Source organism: Electrona antarctica, assembly GCF_951216825.1.
Source record: "Electrona antarctica genome assembly, chromosome: 20".
NCBI classification, from domain to species: Eukaryota; Metazoa; Chordata; class Actinopteri; order Myctophiformes; family Myctophidae; genus Electrona; species Electrona antarctica.
This window is the reverse complement of record NC_136801.1, coordinates 12,533,661-12,554,324: the sequence shown is the minus strand read 5'-3', so window position 1 is coordinate 12,554,324 and position 20,664 is coordinate 12,533,661. Positions and strand designations below refer to the sequence as shown.

Below are 20,664 nucleotides of genomic sequence, written 5' to 3'. Positions count from 1 at the left end.
AGCAGGAAATATAAAAGTCTTGTTCCTCAGGCTCCTAGAGAGCCATTTGCATAGACCTTTCTTATAATATATCTATGACCATAGATATGAAGTAACCTCACCATTTTCCCCCTTTTTTTTCCTATGCAATGTATGTGTTTGTGTATTTAAATGCAGCTTGGTAATATCACTGTCTTCTCTTATAGCTGTGGTGCTGTTGATGTCCCCCGCCCTAGCTCTCGCATTGATTGCACTGTGCTATAATTCACAGTGCATGAGTGCAAGTTTGTTCTTTTAATAATAATTTGAATGCAGTGTTTGCTTATGTGTATAGGGCTAGCAACTAATGTGTTTTTATGTTTCCTTAAAGGACCACTTCACCACTTTTCAACCTATCTTCATGTAATAGGTCCTCACTAATAATCATGATAAAATGGCAGTTCAGAAACCTGTGACATCATCAATGTCGAATCCAAGCTAATAGAAACTGCAGGCTTTCTAGTCCTGAAAAGTTGCAATGCGAAAATGGAAGCTATCGTTCTCACGATAATACAAATCTAAACATTTTTGTAAAAATATCTTGTTTAAAAAAAGATCTGCCTAATGATGATTAGGCAGGTTTCTGAACTGCCCACAGCCCTCCTATGAGACACAGCCTGTGTAGAAAAGAAATTGTGCCATTTTATCATGATTATTAGTGAGGACCTATTATATGAAGATAGGTTGAAAAGTGGTGAAGTGGTCCTTTAGTTTTGATACTGGCATGTTTTAATTGTTTTCTCTCCATTCTGTTACAGTGTAACCTTGTTAAAGGCCAGTCCGCCCATTCTGTTACAGTGTAACCTTGTTAAAGGCAAGTCCGCCCTGCTGTTTTCTACAAAGTGCCTCTTGTTAATTGTTCCTGTTAGGCAAATTGGTCAGGGTTCAGTTGAACAGTGTTAAAGTTTACACCTCAACAAACGGGAGGCAGTTTATTATGCAGTTATTATGTTGCAAAAGTTTCCAAGCCAAGAGCCGATGAATTGAGTACGAGGACCCCAATGGAAACAAGCCATAGGTTGTCTTGGATAAATCCATGTATTAGACTTTGTATTGTACTTGTGCCTGCTCATGCAAATTGTTAATGAAGTATTCAATCAGCACTGTAGGCTATATTTATACTTTGAAATGTTGTATTGTGTGTATCTCGACGACACTGGGAGACCTCAATGTCTTTCGATAATAAATAAAGGTTTGAATGAATATTTGAGTGTGGAAATTAAGTTGCAGTAAATGATTTCATTATATAATTGGCTATTTTGTCCAAAATGTTAAAACATTTTTTTTTAGAAAAATTGTCGTATTATGTAAAGCTTAGGCTATTGATGATATACATATTTGTAGAAATTTGTAGCAATTGTAAAATTATTAGCCTTAAATGTCGAATGTTTAAGGATGTTCTAATCATGTAGGCCTACTTTACATTACTTAAGACAATTTCCCGAATATATAATTTAAGTTTTTTGGACGCTTTTCTTTTTTTACATGTTGGAAAATAAAATGGCACTATTCACCGTCTGGACTTGTAGGATGATGTCACGTGCCGGTGCGAGCTGTCAAAGCACGTGTCACGTGCGCGGCGCGCGGTACCGTCCGTTGGTTGGAGCGCTAGCCTGGGAGGGTCAGTGGCAGACGGAGCGTTGGAGGAGATGCCTAACACGAGCAGCAGCACACCACACGAACATTCACACATACATAGCTAACACACACGTGTATTATGTTGTTGTGAGATCATCCCGGGGCGTAGCTATAGGAGGATCGAATATAGGATATCGGATCGATATTTCGGCTTCATTTCGTGTGACATTATTCCTGAAGGAAGATGCGCTCATTTCTATTGACCTTCGCCGCCTGCGCCGCGCATCACCATCATCATCATCGAAGCAGCATTTCTTCCTGAACCACCATATGCGGAGGAGGAGCGTCTTCTAGTTGAATCATCCGCTTTTTATCACCACCGTACAAATACAACAAAAGTGCTTCTTAATCTTCTCATCTAAAACGCCGCCGCCATACATCCTATCCGTGTGTGATTTTTTTTTAAACCCCACACCACCATCATCATCATCATCGGGACCAGACCGAGGCAGATGCCCGTCGTCAGGCTGTCACACCGGCTGTACCATGGTGGAGTTTCCATCTCTCACTCCCTACTGGCCTCTCATCCGCTTTCTGGTGCCGCTGGCCATCACCAATGTAGCCATCGACATAGGAGAACAGGTAGGCCTACCAGAGAACCACAGAAATAAATAACAATGTAGCCGCATCGACATATGAGAACAGGTACCAGGGAACCACACAAACAAATAACAATGTAGCCATCGACCTGTCTAGGAGAACATATAGGTATGCCTGCGGGGAACCAACCAACCACAGCTAAATAGGCTATTAACAGCCAATTGAGCCAAACACTTTCATTTGTTGTGCAACGTGATGATCGCAGTAGCAGGTAGATTGTTATCGGGTGACTATCGGCTATTTATTTTGCCTCATAAAATAAGGTTCCTTTTTTATCGTGTCGCACAGAACAGTTGCCCAGTGAGGACGAGCTGAGCCCAGCACCCTGTTCCGGCATCTTTTTGGGGGGGTTGTTTTCTGTCCAATTTAAACACCGTCATACTAGTCATACTGACACTGGCAGTACGTATAGGCCTACACGGTACACCACCACCACAGAACCCGGCTCATGCGGGGATGAGCTATTTTTAATCCAGATTTATCCCCCAGGTTAAAGTGCTGACATATGATGACACACACCGAGAACGGCTTGTGTTCTTTCTTTCTAGCTAGCTATGTGGTCTTCATTTCTATCAGGGGCATTATTGAGGGCCTATAGGAAGGAAATGCATGTTGAAATCTTCAATCTGTAGGAAGGCCCTTGTTTATTCTGGCAAACCCGGAAGGTATCTCTAACACAATAGCCGCTACATCTAAAGCATTCCGGGGCTTTGAATCGCAGTGCCAACCAATGTACTCCTGTGCCTACTGTAACTGTACACCCCATCTTGTGCATGATGTTGTTAACACGACACGAGGGAGGAACAGGCTACAGCCTTCCTGTGATTCCTTCCTTTGCCTTTTAATTCACCACTAAATCCGTAATCAATTCAAGACCTATTTATACATGGTAGCAGATTCCACTCTGATTCTCACTCAAGCTAGAGAAAAAAAAACACCGAACACTTGTGGTTGATTGTGACATTTGTGTGGGACCAGAAAATGTGACATCTTGTTCATTTTCGACCAGATGACTGATCTTGTTGTGGCCGAGTTGTCCTTCCTTCGTACCCATGTGGACATGGACAGATAGACTCTCTTAGTAAAACAATAAAACACATTGAGGCTCAGAGAGAGGTTAGGATTATGCTTCTTATGTAATGGCAGTGTGTGCTTGCTGGTATAAATAGCGCACACATTGCCTGCAATGGAAAAGGGCAGCTGTTAGTTATGGATGTTCTAAAAGGAAAAAATTGCATATAAGTCTGTGATCTAGCCTGTGTGTTCACATACTGCTCAAGAAAGCGCTGCCTTTCCATGAAATAAAATGTGATTTTTCACTATATTCATCTGTGGAAACCGAGTCAAACAAAGTGTAATGCCTCAACTCCCATAATTCCAAGTGCTTGTCAGGGTGGGGGGGGGGGGGGGGGTCCCCAGTTCAAATATGATTATTTGGGGGGGGGGGGGGGTTTAAGCCTGAAAAGGTTGAGAAATGAGAACGACTGTTAGCTGACACTGACATTATGTTGATTGTTGACTCAAAATTGCATCCAGTTTGCAATAACTAAAGGTGTTTTTTGGTGTCCTCCCTTGATATCAACACACAGATTCAGATCCTAACACATTTCAGTTAAGTTTGGGCTCTATCTTGAAAAGGCACTCTTGTGGTCAGATAAATATGGGCTAAGTCATGACTCATGGTCATGTGGTCTCTATTGCACTTCTCTCTTTTTCTCCCTTTACATGTGTGCTGCCTGTACGTTCCCCTCACAGGCAGCTCCCCCTCTGTCTCACACTCACCACCCCTCTTTTTAACAGGCTCTGAACAGGGGCATAGCCACAGTCAAAGAGGATGCAGTTGAAATGCTGGCCAGCTACGGCTTGGCCTATTCTCTGATGAAGTTCTTCACGGGGCCCATGAGCGACTTCAAGAACGTGGGGCTGGTGTTCGTCAACAGCAGGACGGACAGGAGAAAGGCCGTGTTCTGCATGGCGACGGCCGGCGCCATAGCGTTTGTCCTTCACATCCTCATAGGTGCGTGTATGTCGAAAGACACAAGCAAATCATCTCGTAGTTACTACTTAGTAGTAGTACTACTTCATGCAAAGGTGCAAACAGAGTTGTTCCGATACGGAATACGGATACCATTCCAATACCACATAATGTATCACATGATACAGTAATCAATTATTTTGTATTTTTTTTAATGCTTCAGTTACTGTTGCACTACTGTGTTATACTCTTACTGTACTGTTTACATTATTATTTTACTAACTTGTAGTTGCATTTAACAATTATAAATGGAAATTTTATTTATTCCTAGATCAGTGGTTCTCAAACCTTATTTTATTTCATGGACCCCCATAACTCTGAGAGTGTACACTCTCAGAGTTACAGACCTGTAAGGGTCAATTTGGAACCCCTTCAAGGAACCCTGAGAGTCCCTGCCTGGACCCAACTTTGAGAACCACTGTCCTAGATTTTCTTTTTAAATTACACAAATTCCAGACAGTATCGGATCGGTACTCGGTATCGCTCGATACACAAGTTGTACAGTAGGTATCTGAGATAGGTATCGGGAAGGGCAAAATGGTATCGGTACATCTCCCACCCATGATTCATTGCTTGTACTGTGTTCATGATGGCTTTTCTTTTTGGGGTTAAAATCCCACCGTTTGTGATCCTGAAGTTTGGTTAATAAATTTGAAAAAAATATTAGTATTAAAGGAGAATTCCGTAGTAGCCGTTTTCTTAACATAATCTGATGTTAATGTCATTAACCAGTGGTAGAGACAAAACTGTTTGGACATATCTCCGACATTATGAAAGACAGATGTAAACAAAGAAAAGAATCGTCGAGCGATCAAAATAAGCAATTTAGAGATAAACCCCTCCGTGCGTGGTCGGAGTTTAGGTGCACTCGGCACTGGTTAATGGATATAATAACATCATAATTCGATAAGAAAACGGCTACTCCGGAATTCTTCTTTAAATCTCATCTTCATTGCAACCTTAGTCACCCTGGCTTGCCTTTGCCTCCTTGTAGCTCACACAGATTTAGGCTACTACATCATCAATAAGCTGCACCATGTAGATGAGTCTGTGGGGCGCAAGACCAGGAAGGCTTTCCTCTACCTGGCTGCCTTCCCGTTGTTGGATGCAATGGTGAGTGAACAATACGGTTGGATTAAGGGTCCCCATGAGGCAGTGCACGAGCAGCCCACAGATACAATTATGGAAGAGATGGTTTTAAAAACACGTGGTGCTATAGAAAAATGTTTGTTTTAATCCTCCGCCCAACGTTGCTAGTTCTCCACCCAGAATATGGCCTGTTCTTTCTCTTTAAAACAGGAAGGTAGGAGCGCACACCAGTAGTGGGGAGGTGCTGACCGCAGGAAATAAAACTGACTGAGAAAGGAGAGAGGCCGCACAGCTCGTAGTCACGATGCCAACAATTGTTTATTTTTCCAACGTTGGAAAAATAAGGGAATGAAGAAGGCAACTTGTTGCCGAAACGTTGGAAAAATAAACAATTTATTGTTGGCATCGTGACTACGAGCTGTGCGGCCTCTGTTCTTTCTCTTTAAAATTCCTTATCACATCTGTGATGGCATCCTATCATCTGTTTGTGGTTTTTGGAAAACATCTAAAATTGGTCCTATTGTTATTTCTTTTTTAATCCGAGGACGAGGACTTGGCGTTCAAAGGCTAACATTTCTGTCTGTTGTTTGTCATTTTTGCAGGCATGGATTCACGCAGGGATTCTTCTCAAGCACAAATACAGTGTCATAGTAGGCTCGGCTTCGATCTCTGATGTTATTGCTCAGGTAATGGGATCAATGCCTTGATTTTGGTCAAAGTAGAATGTTACAGTGGGACTGAAAACAAAATAATGTAAACAATAATTGCTTCTACTGTATATGTGACTGGTCAGTGGTTGGCCACCTGGGGTCATTTTCCTTGTGGTGTTTGGTTGACAGCTGTCCCGTTGTTTTGTTTTGTTGGCAGATTGTGTTCGTGGCCATCCTTCTCCACAGTAACTTGGAATGTGTGGAGCCGATGCTCATCCCCATCCTCTCCTTGTATATGGGTGCCTTGGTCCGCTTCACGATCGTAGGTCTGGGTTACTACTGCAACATTCACGACAACATCCCGGATTCCAGTGGACTGGATGTAGGGGTAAGGTCTTCTGGCTTTGGCATTTGGAATTGGAATTAAGGCCTTGCGTGACTAAATAACGCATGCTATGTAAAACATCCTCAGGATGAGTGTTCCTTTAGAGTGTGACATTATTATCTGGGAGTACGTCTATGACTTACAGCGCCTTTAATTTCTGTAGGGCGATGCCACCATCAAGAAGATGCTGACTTTCTGGTGGCCTCTGGCCCTCATCCTGGCTACCCAGCGCATCAGTCGCCCCATCGTCAACCTCTTTGTCTCCCGCGACCTCAAGGGGAGCATTGCTTCTACAGAGGTAAGCTAATACTTCCACCCCGTTGTCTTGGATTTTACCAAGATATTATCCATTAACCATCATAGGCCCCTTTTCTACCAAAATAACTTCAGTTCTAGAACTGGTTCCATTCTAGATTCTTGGAAACTTGGTGCTTTCACAGAACAGATCTTGACAAGTTTCGATGTTCTTCTTGACTTGAAGAATACCTGAAAAACCAGATATTTCGACCCTCAAGAGGTTTTCTTCGGTCAATATTGACCTGAATATTTGTAAAAACGTTTTGGGAAACCGTGCCCTAGAGGGTTGAAATGTCTGTTTTGCAAATAAACAATAAACCGCCATCGACCTTCATTCATATGACTAACACTTGTACAGTGAGTGCTGTTTTCCACGCATTCAGAGAAGAAAATATTGTCTTGCTGTTTTTTTTACTCCCTGTGTAGTGTCTAGCTGGAGTGCGGGCTCCACTTTTCTCAATGTTAGCCTTAATGGCCCAGCACTCATTAGTCATTAGTCGATGCGCGTGCATTTAAGTTTGCTTCGTAGGTTTGCGAGGCAGTCATTGTTTGTGATGTGTGTAATTAGAATCACTTTATTCTAGAAGATTTAAACAAATTGTCTTTTATAATGACTGTGTAGGAACATGTCAATGCATGTTATTATGTAAGTACATGCTGACAGATACACCGTCGTATATCAGAACAGCCAAAAAGTGAAAACACTATTGCCTAATATGAAAGCTTGAACTGTCATTATCATATCATTACTAGGAGCTTTTAAAGTTGCGGTGGAACAGCAGGGTTGACTCTCCCCTCAAGTTATTGCAGATCAAATTGCCAAAAATGTTAGCGGCGGTCTCCCTCTGGAGCTTTCTGGCTTCCAGGGACCCTACCTGCTAGAGACAATAATACAAAGCTGTTTACCGGAATGAACTGGAAATCATTCACAACACCGCCTGGCAGGCAGTGGTTTGGGTGATTCACCATATTCATGTGGAACTCAAACCCAGAGGATGATTACCACTGAGTGAAAACATTCCCGTGTGGTGCAACTCTTCCCTGACACTGCCTGTTGTTGTTTCATGGAGACAATGACATGCCTAGAGGCCGTTATCTGATCATAAACTTGCCAAAAAAAAAAAGAAACACACCACACACCCACTGGGAAAGTAACACGGTAACATGCACGTGGGCTTTGATGTAGGCTTTTGCTTAGTCATTTTGTCATTAGTTTGGCACCGTAGCCTCAACGACCTTGTAGGCCTATGTTATGTATAGGCTAAAATTATGTAATTTAGATAGCATTTTATGTATATTTCATTGTACAGATATTCTACTGTTAGACGGATGTTAGGTTCTTAGCTTGGTGATGATACTTGATGACTATTTCTATGTATTTGATGTATTACCATGTGTTGTTCCTGCTTACTGTAAATCGCTCTGGATTAAGAGCGTCTGCTAAATGCCTAAATTGTCAATTGTATTTTGAATGTTAAATTATTGAAGTGCCATGACGTCTGGTTCCCTGTCTCTGTTTGTTTCCAGGCTGTAGCTGTGCTCACGGCCACGTATCCGGTGGGTCACATGCCCTACGGCTGGCTAACTGAGCTGAGAGCAGTATACCCTGCCTTTGACAAGGTGAAAACAAACACCCACCTCAATGTGGTTCTCTCTAGCAGCGGCCCTGTGGCAATGCTTTTTACGTCACTTAATGTCTGCTTTTCTTCCCAACAGGCACAACAGAGCAATAAGATGAATACTGGCAGTACCCCCGTCACCAAGTCGCACATTCAAAAGTTTACGTTCTGCTGTCTGGCTCTGTCACTTACGGTAAGATGAACGCTCTGTTTTCTTTATTTTTTTTATTTTTTAATACATGGGATAGTACAGTTTAGATCGACAGGAAACAGGAGAGAGAGAGAAGAGGCACACAGCAAAGGCGATCAAACCCACAACTCACTCTCAGGCTGCATTAGAGACTAGTACAGTATATGTGGTATAAATGCATCTTAACCATTAAACCATCGCCCAAGATGAATGTTCTTAAACTTCTCATCGTTTGCTATTCACACGTTTAGTGCTGCAATCCCTTTTCTGGCACAGAGTATAGCGTCACTGCCCTGGAGGTATTTAAATAGAAAAGAGGCGTTGTCATTAGTTTCTATGTATAGTACTCTTGCAGTCTACTGTGTGTGTGTGTGTGTGTGTGTGTGTGTGTGTGTGTGTGTGTGTGTGAGTACTCTTGCAGTCTACTGTGTGTGTGTGTGTGTGTGTGTGTGTGTGTGTGTGTGTGTGTGTGTGTGTGTGTGTGTGTGTGTGTGTGTGTGTGTGTGTGTGTGTGTTTTAATATAGGTCTGCGTAAATTGTATGCTGAACTTTCGTCATGCTGAAAGAATATGACCACGGTGGATAAAATAAACAGTGGTAATTTCCTGACACATGCAAGGCAGTTATTTCAAAGACAAGTAACTGTACGGCGACCTTGAAACTTAATTTCGCTGTGTTAATCCCTCCATAACAGGTGGTTGTGTGGTAGAGGAAACCATGTATTGTTGACATGGGGACTGTTCACCCCTTCCGCACACAGAGAATATTAAACAGTGAAGATGTATGGTTCTTTTGGCAGAGAACCTGACTTTGGAACTTTAGTGGCTTTCTCCCAAAAAAACAACAACCAAGTGCCAACTGTACTAGACCATTAGTTCTCGATCTCAACCTTTTCAGGCCGCGACCCACCAAAATAACAACGCTGACAAGCACCTGGAAATGTAGGAGTTGAGGCTTTACATTTAGTTTTACTCGGTTCCACAGATACATATTGTGAAAATAGCTGATCTGCAAGCTCACAACAGCTCTCGTTGCGAGATGTTGTGAGCTTGTAGACTGTTTTCAAAATGTTTACATTTGAGACCGCGCTAAATGTCCGCCAGTTCAGAACGAAGTCATAGGCAGTAGGCGAATCTGCCGTTCCCCACTGCTTTCTGGTCCTCATATCTCTATCTCCACACGCACCGGCGCTCCGCACGCCTCCACGCCCTTCGCACGACATTGATCTGTCCTCTGGCATCAACACACTCCTTTCACCATCTGCAATGTGGAAAGGAGCCAGCTTAGGTGGTTCGGGCATCTGGTTAGGAACTTAGGATGCCTCTCGGGCGTCTCCCTAGGGAGGTCCTCGAGGCACGTCCCACTGGTAGGAGACCCCGGGGCAGACCAAGGCGCAGTTGGAGGGAACACATCGACCCACTGGCCTTGGAATGTTGCGCTCTGTTCAATCACCGCGGATGCCGCCTACATTCTGAGAAAACAGCCTTTTTGAACGGCCCACAAACAGGAACTCGACTCCTGTGTTTCCTTCTTCCGATTGGCTACGGCCGATCACGTAACACACGTGTCGATTAAGTGCAAAGCATGCTGGGTTACAGGTGCATGATGTTTCTTTTTTTTTTCCATTTTTTCATTTTTTAGCTAGATGTATGTGCACCGAAGGCTCGTGAACCTCTAGTTATTTGACAATTTGGCCAATGTTTTACCAGTTCTTACAGTATAGTTTGTTGATTACTTCCGATGCAGTAATGGGGGTCCCGACTCACAGGTTGAGAACCACTGCACTAGACAAGGACACCACTGTGTCTCCCGCCATGTTTGTGTTCCTGCTCTGTAAGGGATAAGATGACAATGTTGTGCAGGTCAGGTTTAATGTTTGCCGTTCACTCACACAGCAGCTAGGACATTCCCTCCTGCAGTGCTCAGTATACGCATGACATGACTTTTTCCACGCCTCCTTGTAGTCGACCCCTGTCATGTTCCCACAGCTAAATCACTGTGGAACCTGTCTGCTTGATTAGAGCAGCCCAAGGACCCTTTAGTTGAGAGACGGATGAAAAAAACAAAACTCTGAGGACCCCCTAGGTAGGGGTCCCGGGACCCCCTGGGGTTGAAGACCCCTGACTGGATTAGACAACCTTGCAAGTCAAGGACATTTAACAGAAAGGTTCTGATTCCTCGTAGTGAAGAAACCTGGCACCAATTATGTTGTTGGTGCAGGTACCCTGAATTTTGAGTTTGTGAGTTTCACAATGTCCATGGGTGGGCATACAGAGAGTACTTTTAACATACGCACCAGGATCTCAGGTTGCACAGAAAGGAGGGAGAGAGATAGAGAGAGAGAGAGAGAGAGAGAGGCCACTTTAGGATGGAATTTGTGAGAAGGCTGTGGCGCTTGTTTTGTTCCCTGCTAACATACTACCCAAGCTTTAGGAGCTTAATAAAGTAGGTATTCACATAAAACATATCAGTTAACGGATTCAAAAAGGTCTTTGCAAAGTGTACCTTCCAGCAAGTAATGAGTGCTGCTACTGACTTTTAATGACAAAATTGAATTGCCTAATATTTTGCTTAGAAATTAAAACATCAATACTGCACCATGACATGCTTTCACAATTAGGTACAATCTGGATGATTTTATATATCTTCTGTCGGGTGGTGTGCTAAACTGTTACTCGTCAGGATTCAAATAAAAACAAATAGACTAGCTCAAAACGTGTCGGCCGTGTTTATATTCTGGATACATTGTTATGTGACGCTGCGTGTGTGTGTGTGTGTGTGTGTGTGTGTGCGTGTGCGTGCGTATGCGCCCGCACGCGTGTGTGTGTACACAATATATATATATGAGGGTTATAGTATAGTTTAACAAAGCTTAAACTTTGCCCCAGATTAGCTGAAGCTGTCAAGTTATAAATGGCCTAGATTGAATCTCTAGGTGGAGTGAGAGGAGGGTGACGCGCCAGATCTGTTGTAAACAAGCATGTGTGGGCGTGGCGAGGCACAGCGTGTTCCTGATGGGACAGATAGACCCTGGGAGGGGTTGGGCTCACAGGGCTGCTACGTCAAGATGATGATGACCCTCGTGTCAAGACTTGTTCTGGATGCATCTGACACAACAATAACTAGAACAAAATAATCAGTGCAAGGAACATGAAAATAATAATAATATTATTATTGACTATGAATGGTGAGACAGTGGGGTGTGGAGTTAGCTGGGGGAAAGCCACAACGAAGAGGTGGGTTTTGAGAGCGGTTTTCAAGGTTTGGAGGGTGGAGGCTTCTCTGAGAGTATTGGGGAGTGGAGCGCATTCCACAGGCTTGGGGCAGAAAAAATAACAGCGCTATCGCCCCGGGTACAGTACTTGGTCCTGTGGGGACATCAAGGAGGTTGCTGTCAGACAGAAATACCATATACTGTATATATGCCATGGAAAACATGATCTGCAAGGAAAAACAGAAATAAATCATTTTCCTGTCATGAGAACTGTGTTTGTGGAAAGTATTCAGGATGGTGTGAGTGTGGATGTCTCACCTTGTTTAGCCCATTTTGGGCGGGAACCCCTTTTGGTGTTTTAAACATTATGTTATAATTTAGCTATTGAAAAATAGCAGATCTACAAGCTCATAGCGCGCCACCGAGTGGCGCGCTACGAGCTTGTAGGTCTGCTATTTTTGAGAAATCGTAAAAATGTGGCGCAAATCTTTGAATATATATTCTTTCAAAGTGAATGTTTTTAAAGGAGCATTCATTGATTTGGGTGATTTGGAAAAAACCCCGGTCCGCCCCGGTAACAAGATGTGCACATGCACACGCTCTACAGTGGGAGAAGTACAGACAGCACGTGCACCAAGGCCCGCCCCACTCGATCATGATTGGAGGAAGGCCCCACTCATCCTGATTGGATGAAGGCTTTGCCACCCAAAGCCCAAACCGAAACTAGGGTTTTTTGACCCCAGGGGCTCACTGGGGACAGGGAGGAACTCCTTATATGGTCAGCACACTTTATAGTAGGGAGGATTATCCAAAAAATAAGAAAAAATAAGTGATATTTGAATTAAGTGAAATCACTTAATATACCTTTAACTCAGGTCTAAATGGGTTAGGGAGAGACCACGCATGAATCAGGGGGAAACGGCAGCTTAGTTTGAACCATCACACATCAGTAATTATCTCTCCGTGTTGCTCACATAATGACAGCTGGCTGGCAGATCAGAGAATTCTAACCACAACATCAATTGATGCACTGCTATGTGTGTGTTGGCATGGCTTCAGCATTGGTGTGGTTATTAAAAAAAAATAACCCACAAAGTTTATACATGCAAATTAATCTTGGAAATCTTCATGACTAGGCCACACCAGAGACAGTAAATGTCAACAGGTGACGGAACACTTTAGAGATTCATCTCATAGCTCAGAGCATTGTTTAGCTTCTTTACTGGAACCGAGAGTGGTTTTGCAGCATTGCATTCAGTATGCCATTTCAAGTTGTTGTTTTTCACATGGTACACTCACGTGGCAGTTTACAAAACACGTGAATTATTTATAATATTCACAACATAAAGGCACAAATACACATACTGTAAATAGCAATTATGAGAACAATAATGAGTACGTTTATAATGTGGCGCTCTATTCTAAGTTGGTATTTAAAAGACTTAAAAGTCAGGAATGCGATGGGCAATTTTTACTGTGTATCCTTCAGTTCTCATTATGAAGATCTGAAGTTGAGTGGTACTTCTGGTTTGCTGACTGAATATTTGGGTTCTGGTGGCGGTGGTGTGTGTGTGTGTGTGTGTGTGTGTGTGTGTGTGTGTGTGTGTGGGGGGGTGTTAGTAGCCAGGTCCTCGATGTGGAATGCAGAAGGCCTAAGGCAAAGCCGCTGCCTGCACAGTGCAATGCTTGTGTCTCTTGGAGGATGGGTAGTGAGAGGGTTTGGACTGGTACCATCTTGGTAACTGGAATATGCCCTGCCAATGATGTAGTGGCACGCACATTTCTGAACATGTCCTATCCGATCTGGTTACCATGGCACGCTGGGCAGGCGTACTCCAGTGCGAGGCCCACATAACCAGTATATTGAGATAATTATGTTCATTGTTGAGACGGTAACCTGAAGACTCCAAAACACAGTTGCCCCCATTTCTTACGTGGACCGCTCACCGCTCACCCCCAGCAGTTCGTTTTACTGAGGTTCATGTTACAGAATACGTTTATGGTTAGGCATAGTTTTACTGAGGTTAAGTTTAGGAATAAGGTTAGGTTCCGGGATGGTTTTACTAAAGTTATGTCACGGTTTGAGACCAGAGAGCGTAGGACCCATATGCAGGTTGACAGTCAGGAACAGGTTCAAAAGGGAAACACAAGGAAAACCTCACATGCAAGAGCGACATAGAACACTGTGACTATAACTTATAATTGACAAGGATAGAGAACTGACAGAACAGTATATAGACACTCAGGGATAACAGGACACAGGTGAACACAACTGACAATCAACACTTGGATAGGCTGGGGGACTAAAAACACGGGCAAATCACAAGGCTAAACAGATACAGAATAGAACTATAGGGGCAGACAGGAAGGCACAGAAAAATAAGTGTAAGGTAAACTTCTAACTGGAAATAGACAAGGAAAGCATTATTACATCAGAATCAAAGCAACACAACAGAAAAGTAAAACACTAACTAAGACTAGAAAACAAGTAACACACAAAACACAGTTAGTTTAGGTTTAGGCATAGTTTTACTGAGGTTAGGTTACATTTAGGAATAGCTTGTGGCGACCGTTTCAAGGTTGCCAGATTTGACCCGGGGCTAGCATGTTTTGGGGCGAGCATTCTTGTATTCGTTGAGACAATAAGCTGTACATGTGTTACATTACTTTCTTACGTACTGTTACTGCAAAGGGCCAATGTTTGACCTGGCCTAATGAATTCTAATGGAACCTATTGGTCATGTTGTGATGAGCACTGTTGTACATTGATTCCATTTCTTTTGTTTTGCCCAGCTCTGCTTTGTGATATTTTGGACTCCTCATTTATCAGAGAAAATCCTGGTCGACATCATTGGAGTGGATGAATCTTTCGCTAGCCTGTGTGTGGTCCCACTGAGAATTTTCTCCTTCTTTCCTTTGCCAGGTAAGAATAAAAGAAAAAGACCCAAATCCCAATTCTCTCTCTCTCTCTCTCTCTCTCTCTCTCTCTCTCTTCCCAGTTCCCACCTCTCAGTCATAAGTAGGTCTAGCTTTGACTAACACAGACATCTTATCAGAAAATAAAATTAAATAAATCTCTCTCTCTCACACACACACACACACACACACACACACACACACACACACACACACACACACACACACACACACACACACACACACACACACACACACACACACACACACACACACACACACACTTTCATTTGACACCTAAACCCACCCTAAAAAAAACTTTTCATCATCATGGTGTCACGTTTTTTTCAGTTAAAACGTGCGAAGCAGTCATATGATACGACAGGATATAAGGTTGGCCGTTTGCCACATGGTAGCACGGGCCACTGGGGTGATCCTTCCTTTGTGTTTGTGTTCAGTGACTGTTAGGGCTCATCTGACTGGATGGCTCATGACCCTGAAAAAGACCTTTGTGCTGGCCCCAAGCTCGGCTCTACGCCTCATTGTCCTCATCATCAGTCTGGTTGTGCTGCCTTATATGGGGTAAGTTTAACACTACAGAGACTACAAAACACTCCGCACAGAGTTGAGTTCTACCTTATTATATGTCCGACAATACCAAACAAACACTAGAGTTGTATGTACTGATGCCACGATTCCGATGCGTATCGGTCGGTACCGAATACCTACAGTATCTGATTTCTGATACCGTATGAAAAAGAAAAAGAAAAAACCTTGAGGACGGTGGTTCTCAAAGTGAGTCCCAAGGACTCTCAGGGTTCCTTGAGGGGGTTACAAATGGACCCTTACAGTTCGGTAACTCTGAGAGTGTACAGATTATGGGGGTCCTTGAAATTAAAGTGAAATAAGGAATACATTAAAAAAATCATAATTGTTAAAGTGCACCTACAAGTTAGTAAAATAATAATGTAAATAGTACAGTAAGAGTATAAAACAGTAGCAGTAACTGAAGCATTGAAAATACAAAATAATGTACCGGTATTACTGTAAATTATATCATCATGTGATCACATCATTATGTGCTATGGGAATGGCATAGCCGTAGACATATTCGCCGATACCGATACCAGCATTTACATCTATGTCCAACAAGACCAAACTCGGATTCTGAAGAAGTCTCTCCATAAACATAGCAACAGTGTTCATTTCACTCTGAGCCAAAGACAGGGATTGGAAAAACCTTGTATGAATGTATCTATCTAGTGCATTGCCCCGTTTGGTGCCTGTTTGCAATGGGCCAATTGCATGGCTCCTGGTATCGCTGCTTTTTTGGACAATGTAAAAAAAAGAAAATCGTCAAATCGATTTTCACTTTAATCTACCTATACTTTTAGAGATGTCTGTCTGTATGTCTGTAGCAATGTCGCTGCTCCTCACTGGCTGCACCGATGGCTCTTATTATGGCTATTATTAGGTATTGACCATCACCTTATGGAGGTCTTAACAAGGCCCTTTTTTCAATTAAACAAATGTAACGCTATTTATTAGTTGGTGAGTCAAACTCACCAACATTGCAGCTGTACGGAAAGCTTGAATTATCCTCTTTCAATCTGTAAAGTTTTTGTTTCATAAAAATCCACCGTAGACATTTTATGAGCTACTTCTGTGCAGGTTATTTTTTTCCTAAGTGTCAGAGTTTGGGAGTGCTGGATATCACTCAACAGCCCTGTGTACCACCTGTTTTGAATTTGCACATAATGCAGGAGGCAGCAGGAGGTTGCTTTACTGATAACGAGTGCTTCCAAACTCCAATACTTAGACAAAAATATCACCTGCAACTTGACAGGAAGTAGCTACTTCCTTGACAGGAAGTAGCTCATAACAAGTCTACAGTGGACTTTTATGAAACAAACACTTAGAGTAGCAGATCCAGGAGCTCGAAACGCTGCGCGAGCTTGTAGATCTGCTACTTTTGAATTTCTGAAAAGATTTCCACCCAACAGAGACGATCTGCCAACGACAGGCAGGTAGACAGATATCACTTCAATGTATAGATAAGATGGTGAGGTTAGGGGTGAAGTTGTACCACTGACTGGCATGGGGACCAGCTTCTCTCCACATGAGTCTGACAAACCAAATGAAATAATTAGTTTAGATATTTCCATACCAGACCCAAAATTGATTAGGGGCAACTTCACTTTAATTCCCTTGTCTTGCGGAGCCTCTCATTATCCCCTTTTCAACAGTGGAGATAACGTCGTAACCAACACCCCATCAAAGCAAACAATTCTGTTGAGGGACGCAAGGGATAGATAATTACATGCTGTATGTATATTCTATTGGTATATACTACTATATTGATGCTTCTTCTCATCTGTTTTCCAGGGTTCACGGGGCCACGCTCGGGGTCGGATCTCTCTTGGCTGGTTTTATAGGGGAGTCTACCATGGTTGCCATAGCTGCTTGCTATGTTTACAGACAACAGGTGAGAACGATCAGTGGAGCCTCCTGCAAGCTGTTGTGTTGTGTCTGTCCTAGTGAGCATTGTAGGTCAACATATTGTAGACATACAGTATGGGCGACTGGAAGCAGCCCAAGAAACGATGTACAGTAACCACCTGTGCCGCTGACACAATACTATCCCACGTTTACAAATGATGATGCGTGGGATGAAATATGATTCACAAATCACTCAAACTTGCGACAGCCACAGGCATTCACACCATATAGTTGTGTGAAATGTGTGAAAACACGAAACCTCTACTTAACGTCATGCCCCTCATTCCGTTCTTGACAGACTGTGGTTGTGGACAAAGTAACCTAGAGTAACCTAGAGTCTGGCCAGGGGTAGGCCGAGCGGAAGACATTGCTCTTGTCTTTTTTATGCATGTAATTTATTTTGTTTTGTTTCAGTCTCATGTCAAATGTGTCTATTACAGGCCCGGACGGTCAGCTGAACCGTCTGGGCACCTAGGCTGCCAAAGCCAGCCGGCCCACGTGCTGCGGGTTCGACTCCCGAGCCTGACGGCCTTTGCCGCGTGTCACTCCCCATCTCTCTCCCCCTTTCCTGTCTAATTACTGTACCCTATCAATAAAGGCAAAAAATATCTTTATAAAAAAAAGAAATTGTCTATTACAGTATGTGTTGCATACATGGCTGCTGGGTCGCAAGACAAATTTCAGTGTGAGCTGATAATAAAGTAATATCGTATCTAGGGATGGGTTAGGATTGGATCGTTTATTTGATCATAATAAAATAAAATAACGCTCAAAATAATTGCATCGCGTTGATCATATTGTGAAATTATTCTCCATCATACACTAGGATGAATTAGCCTTTGTTGAGCTGCAAATCCAGTCCCACTTGAACCCTCTATATTTGAAAAACAAAAACTAAACTGACCTGTAAAGAGTGCATTTGGTACTACAGAACACACATCGATTTAGCACATCTACAGTTGGAGGCCATCGATATTGTCCTTTTCTTTTTGCTGAGGTTTGCGTGATCTGCGCAAAAGGACAGTTAACCCATTTTGGGCGGGAACCCCTTTTGGTGTTTTAAACATTATGTTATAATTTAGCTATTGAAAAATAGCAGATCTACAAGCTCATAGCGCGCCACCGAGTGGCGCGCTACGAGCTTGTAGGTCTGCTATTTTTGAAAAATCGTGAAAATATTTATTTCAGAAAACTGGAGGATTTAGAAGATTTTTTTTTAATTTTGAGGTCAGGCCTAAATGGGTCAATAATAAGGGACAATATCGGTGGCACCCAACTGTACAAGCTCACAATGCGTTGCAGATTGGCTGTTCCCCCCAGAATAGGGATGCTGGGGGTTTAAGTGGTTAATCAAAAATTGCATTTTAAGTTTTAAGCACATTTTGATTATCGTTAATTGCAAATAATCTTTGCCACAATAATCGTGACATGTAACTTTCATATGGTCCTTAACCCCAAATCGTATTGTATTTCTACAGAAAAACAGCGACATGTCCAATGACCTGGTGGTGGAAGGAGAGGACGCGGCTCCCATGAGCGAGGTGTGCTCCCGGACTCAGATGGAAGCGATAGAGGAGCTGCAGGAGGAAGAGGAGGCTTAGTGGAGGGTCCGTGAGAGGAGGGGGACCCCCGCAGAAGTGTTACAGTAACTGGAAAAGGGAAGAGGACCCCACGAGCATGATTTCAATTTTTGAGAGGTCCTCCCGTGAATTAACTTTGAACCATTTGAATGAACTATCACACCAATAATAATATTGAGAAAAGTGTTTATTTTATTTTTTTCTATTCTTTTTAAGAAGATCGCCGTCTTCTACATGTCGACCTAATCTGCCATTGACGCACACTGTAAAGAAAGCCATGCACCTCAAAGTGTTTTATTCATCAATGTAAATACCTTGATGTCTTCCGATCCTCTGGACAATTCAACTTCAAGTTTTTGCATCAGAGGGTTGCATTAAAACCTTCATGTGTTTTACTGATAATCAAAACAAGGGAAAAATGACAAAGGAGAACTTTACTCCTCCGCACACGACAAAAGTTAATGTCTCTTAGAGTGGTAGTGGACTTGACAAAATCTTTATTTCTTTTTTTTCATAAGATAAAGAAAGCAACAGAGCCATGGTTGACTTAAAAGTATGGGGGTACTTTTGTGGGACTTGTTGGGCTGTGCAATCGTAATTATTTACATAACATGGTGTACAGACTATTGTTGTTTTATATGGGTGATGCAATATGTATATTTAATTGACCAGAGGGATCAGGAATCCCTCATTATATATCATTGCGTGTTAATTAATGAATATTACTATGATTGTCCACTTTCCATGCAGTCTGGGTGTCCATATCTACTACTCTTTTTGCCAAGCACTATTTTCCTGGTAGCGTATTCAGACTGTCATATTATGTACTGTATATACTGTATAGGCCTTATTTGGCAAATAAATTGCTTTATTATTTGCTTGTCTAGCCCATTCTCGGCGGGAACCCCTTTTGGTGTTTTAAGCATTATGTTATACTTTAGCTCTCTGGAACAACATATTTTCAGATGGGTGTCGGCGACCAATTACATATAATTCTGGGGGTCCTCGACATGAAATAGTTTGAGAACCACTGAAAACTGTCATGTTTTAGATGACATTTGTATTATCGTCCTCAGGTCTGAATGGGCCTCAATCATTAGCCTGGGATCCAGACTGATTCACTCCTTTTGGTTCACTCCATTAACAGAATGAGAAGTGTTTCACTTCTCATTCTGTTAATGCTATTTCCAGTGGCTCAAACAGGATGACGGAGAAGAAAAGTTTAAAAACACGCTGAAGTGCCTCCATCTGGATTCCAGGCTACTCAATCAGACCAATGTGTAGAAAAAAGGCTCAAAGACTGGTGTAGCAAACTAGGTTTATTTCACCAGAGCAAGAACAAAGTTTCTTCAAATGGCATAATTGTGAATGTTTACGCCTTCACTTGCTCAAGGTTAATGGTAAGAAAAAGAAAATTACCAACCAAAAAAAAAAAGTTCATTCTTTATTGTGCATTATTACTAAGGCAACATGGAGAACCAAGCAACGCTTTAACTACTGTAGATCAACCCAGTAGCTGGTGGTTGAGAATGTTGACAGCATTTGTAGCAACATTGGCACGTTTTTTTTTCTCTCCAAGAGCAGCTTGGTTAAAGGCAACATATTAGACTTTGAGTCTCTCGTACACACACACACACACACACACACACACACACAGACCAGTCATGTCTCTGACACAGGGACAGCGACTGATCTTTTTACAAGTGTCTTTCCTATTTTCCTCTGAATATGCAGGACCCACTATTCCACAATCTCCGAATGCTATACAGTCTGGAACTACACCTACACCCGGAATGTGATTACGGAAGCTGTCGTCTGTTTCGTCTTTTCCGTTCACAAAAATATCTCTGCTGTCTGGAAGAAACCACCCAACTACAAAATGTTCATTTTTCAGGAAATGGAAAAAACATCCAGCTCAAGTGGAGTTAGGAGGT

General features: G+C 42.5%; 1 protein-coding gene across 1 annotated transcript; it reads left to right on the top strand.

Moving 5' to 3' along the window:
* The first annotated feature begins 1,659 nt into the window (after positions 1-1,659).
* ankha (ANKH inorganic pyrophosphate transport regulator a) lies at positions 1,660-19,607 on the top strand. Its single transcript, XM_079490343.1, has 12 exons — positions 1,660-2,238; positions 4,057-4,273; positions 5,286-5,404; positions 5,983-6,066; positions 6,248-6,418; positions 6,579-6,713; positions 8,240-8,332; positions 8,429-8,524; positions 14,529-14,658; positions 15,110-15,233; positions 17,037-17,136; positions 18,629-19,607. The coding sequence occupies exons 1-12, from the start codon at positions 2,143-2,145 to the stop codon at positions 18,749-18,751; spliced, it is 1,488 nt and encodes a 495-aa protein (XP_079346469.1). The 5' UTR covers positions 1,660-2,142; the 3' UTR covers positions 18,752-19,607.
* Positions 19,608-20,664: the final 1,057 nt, after the last annotated feature.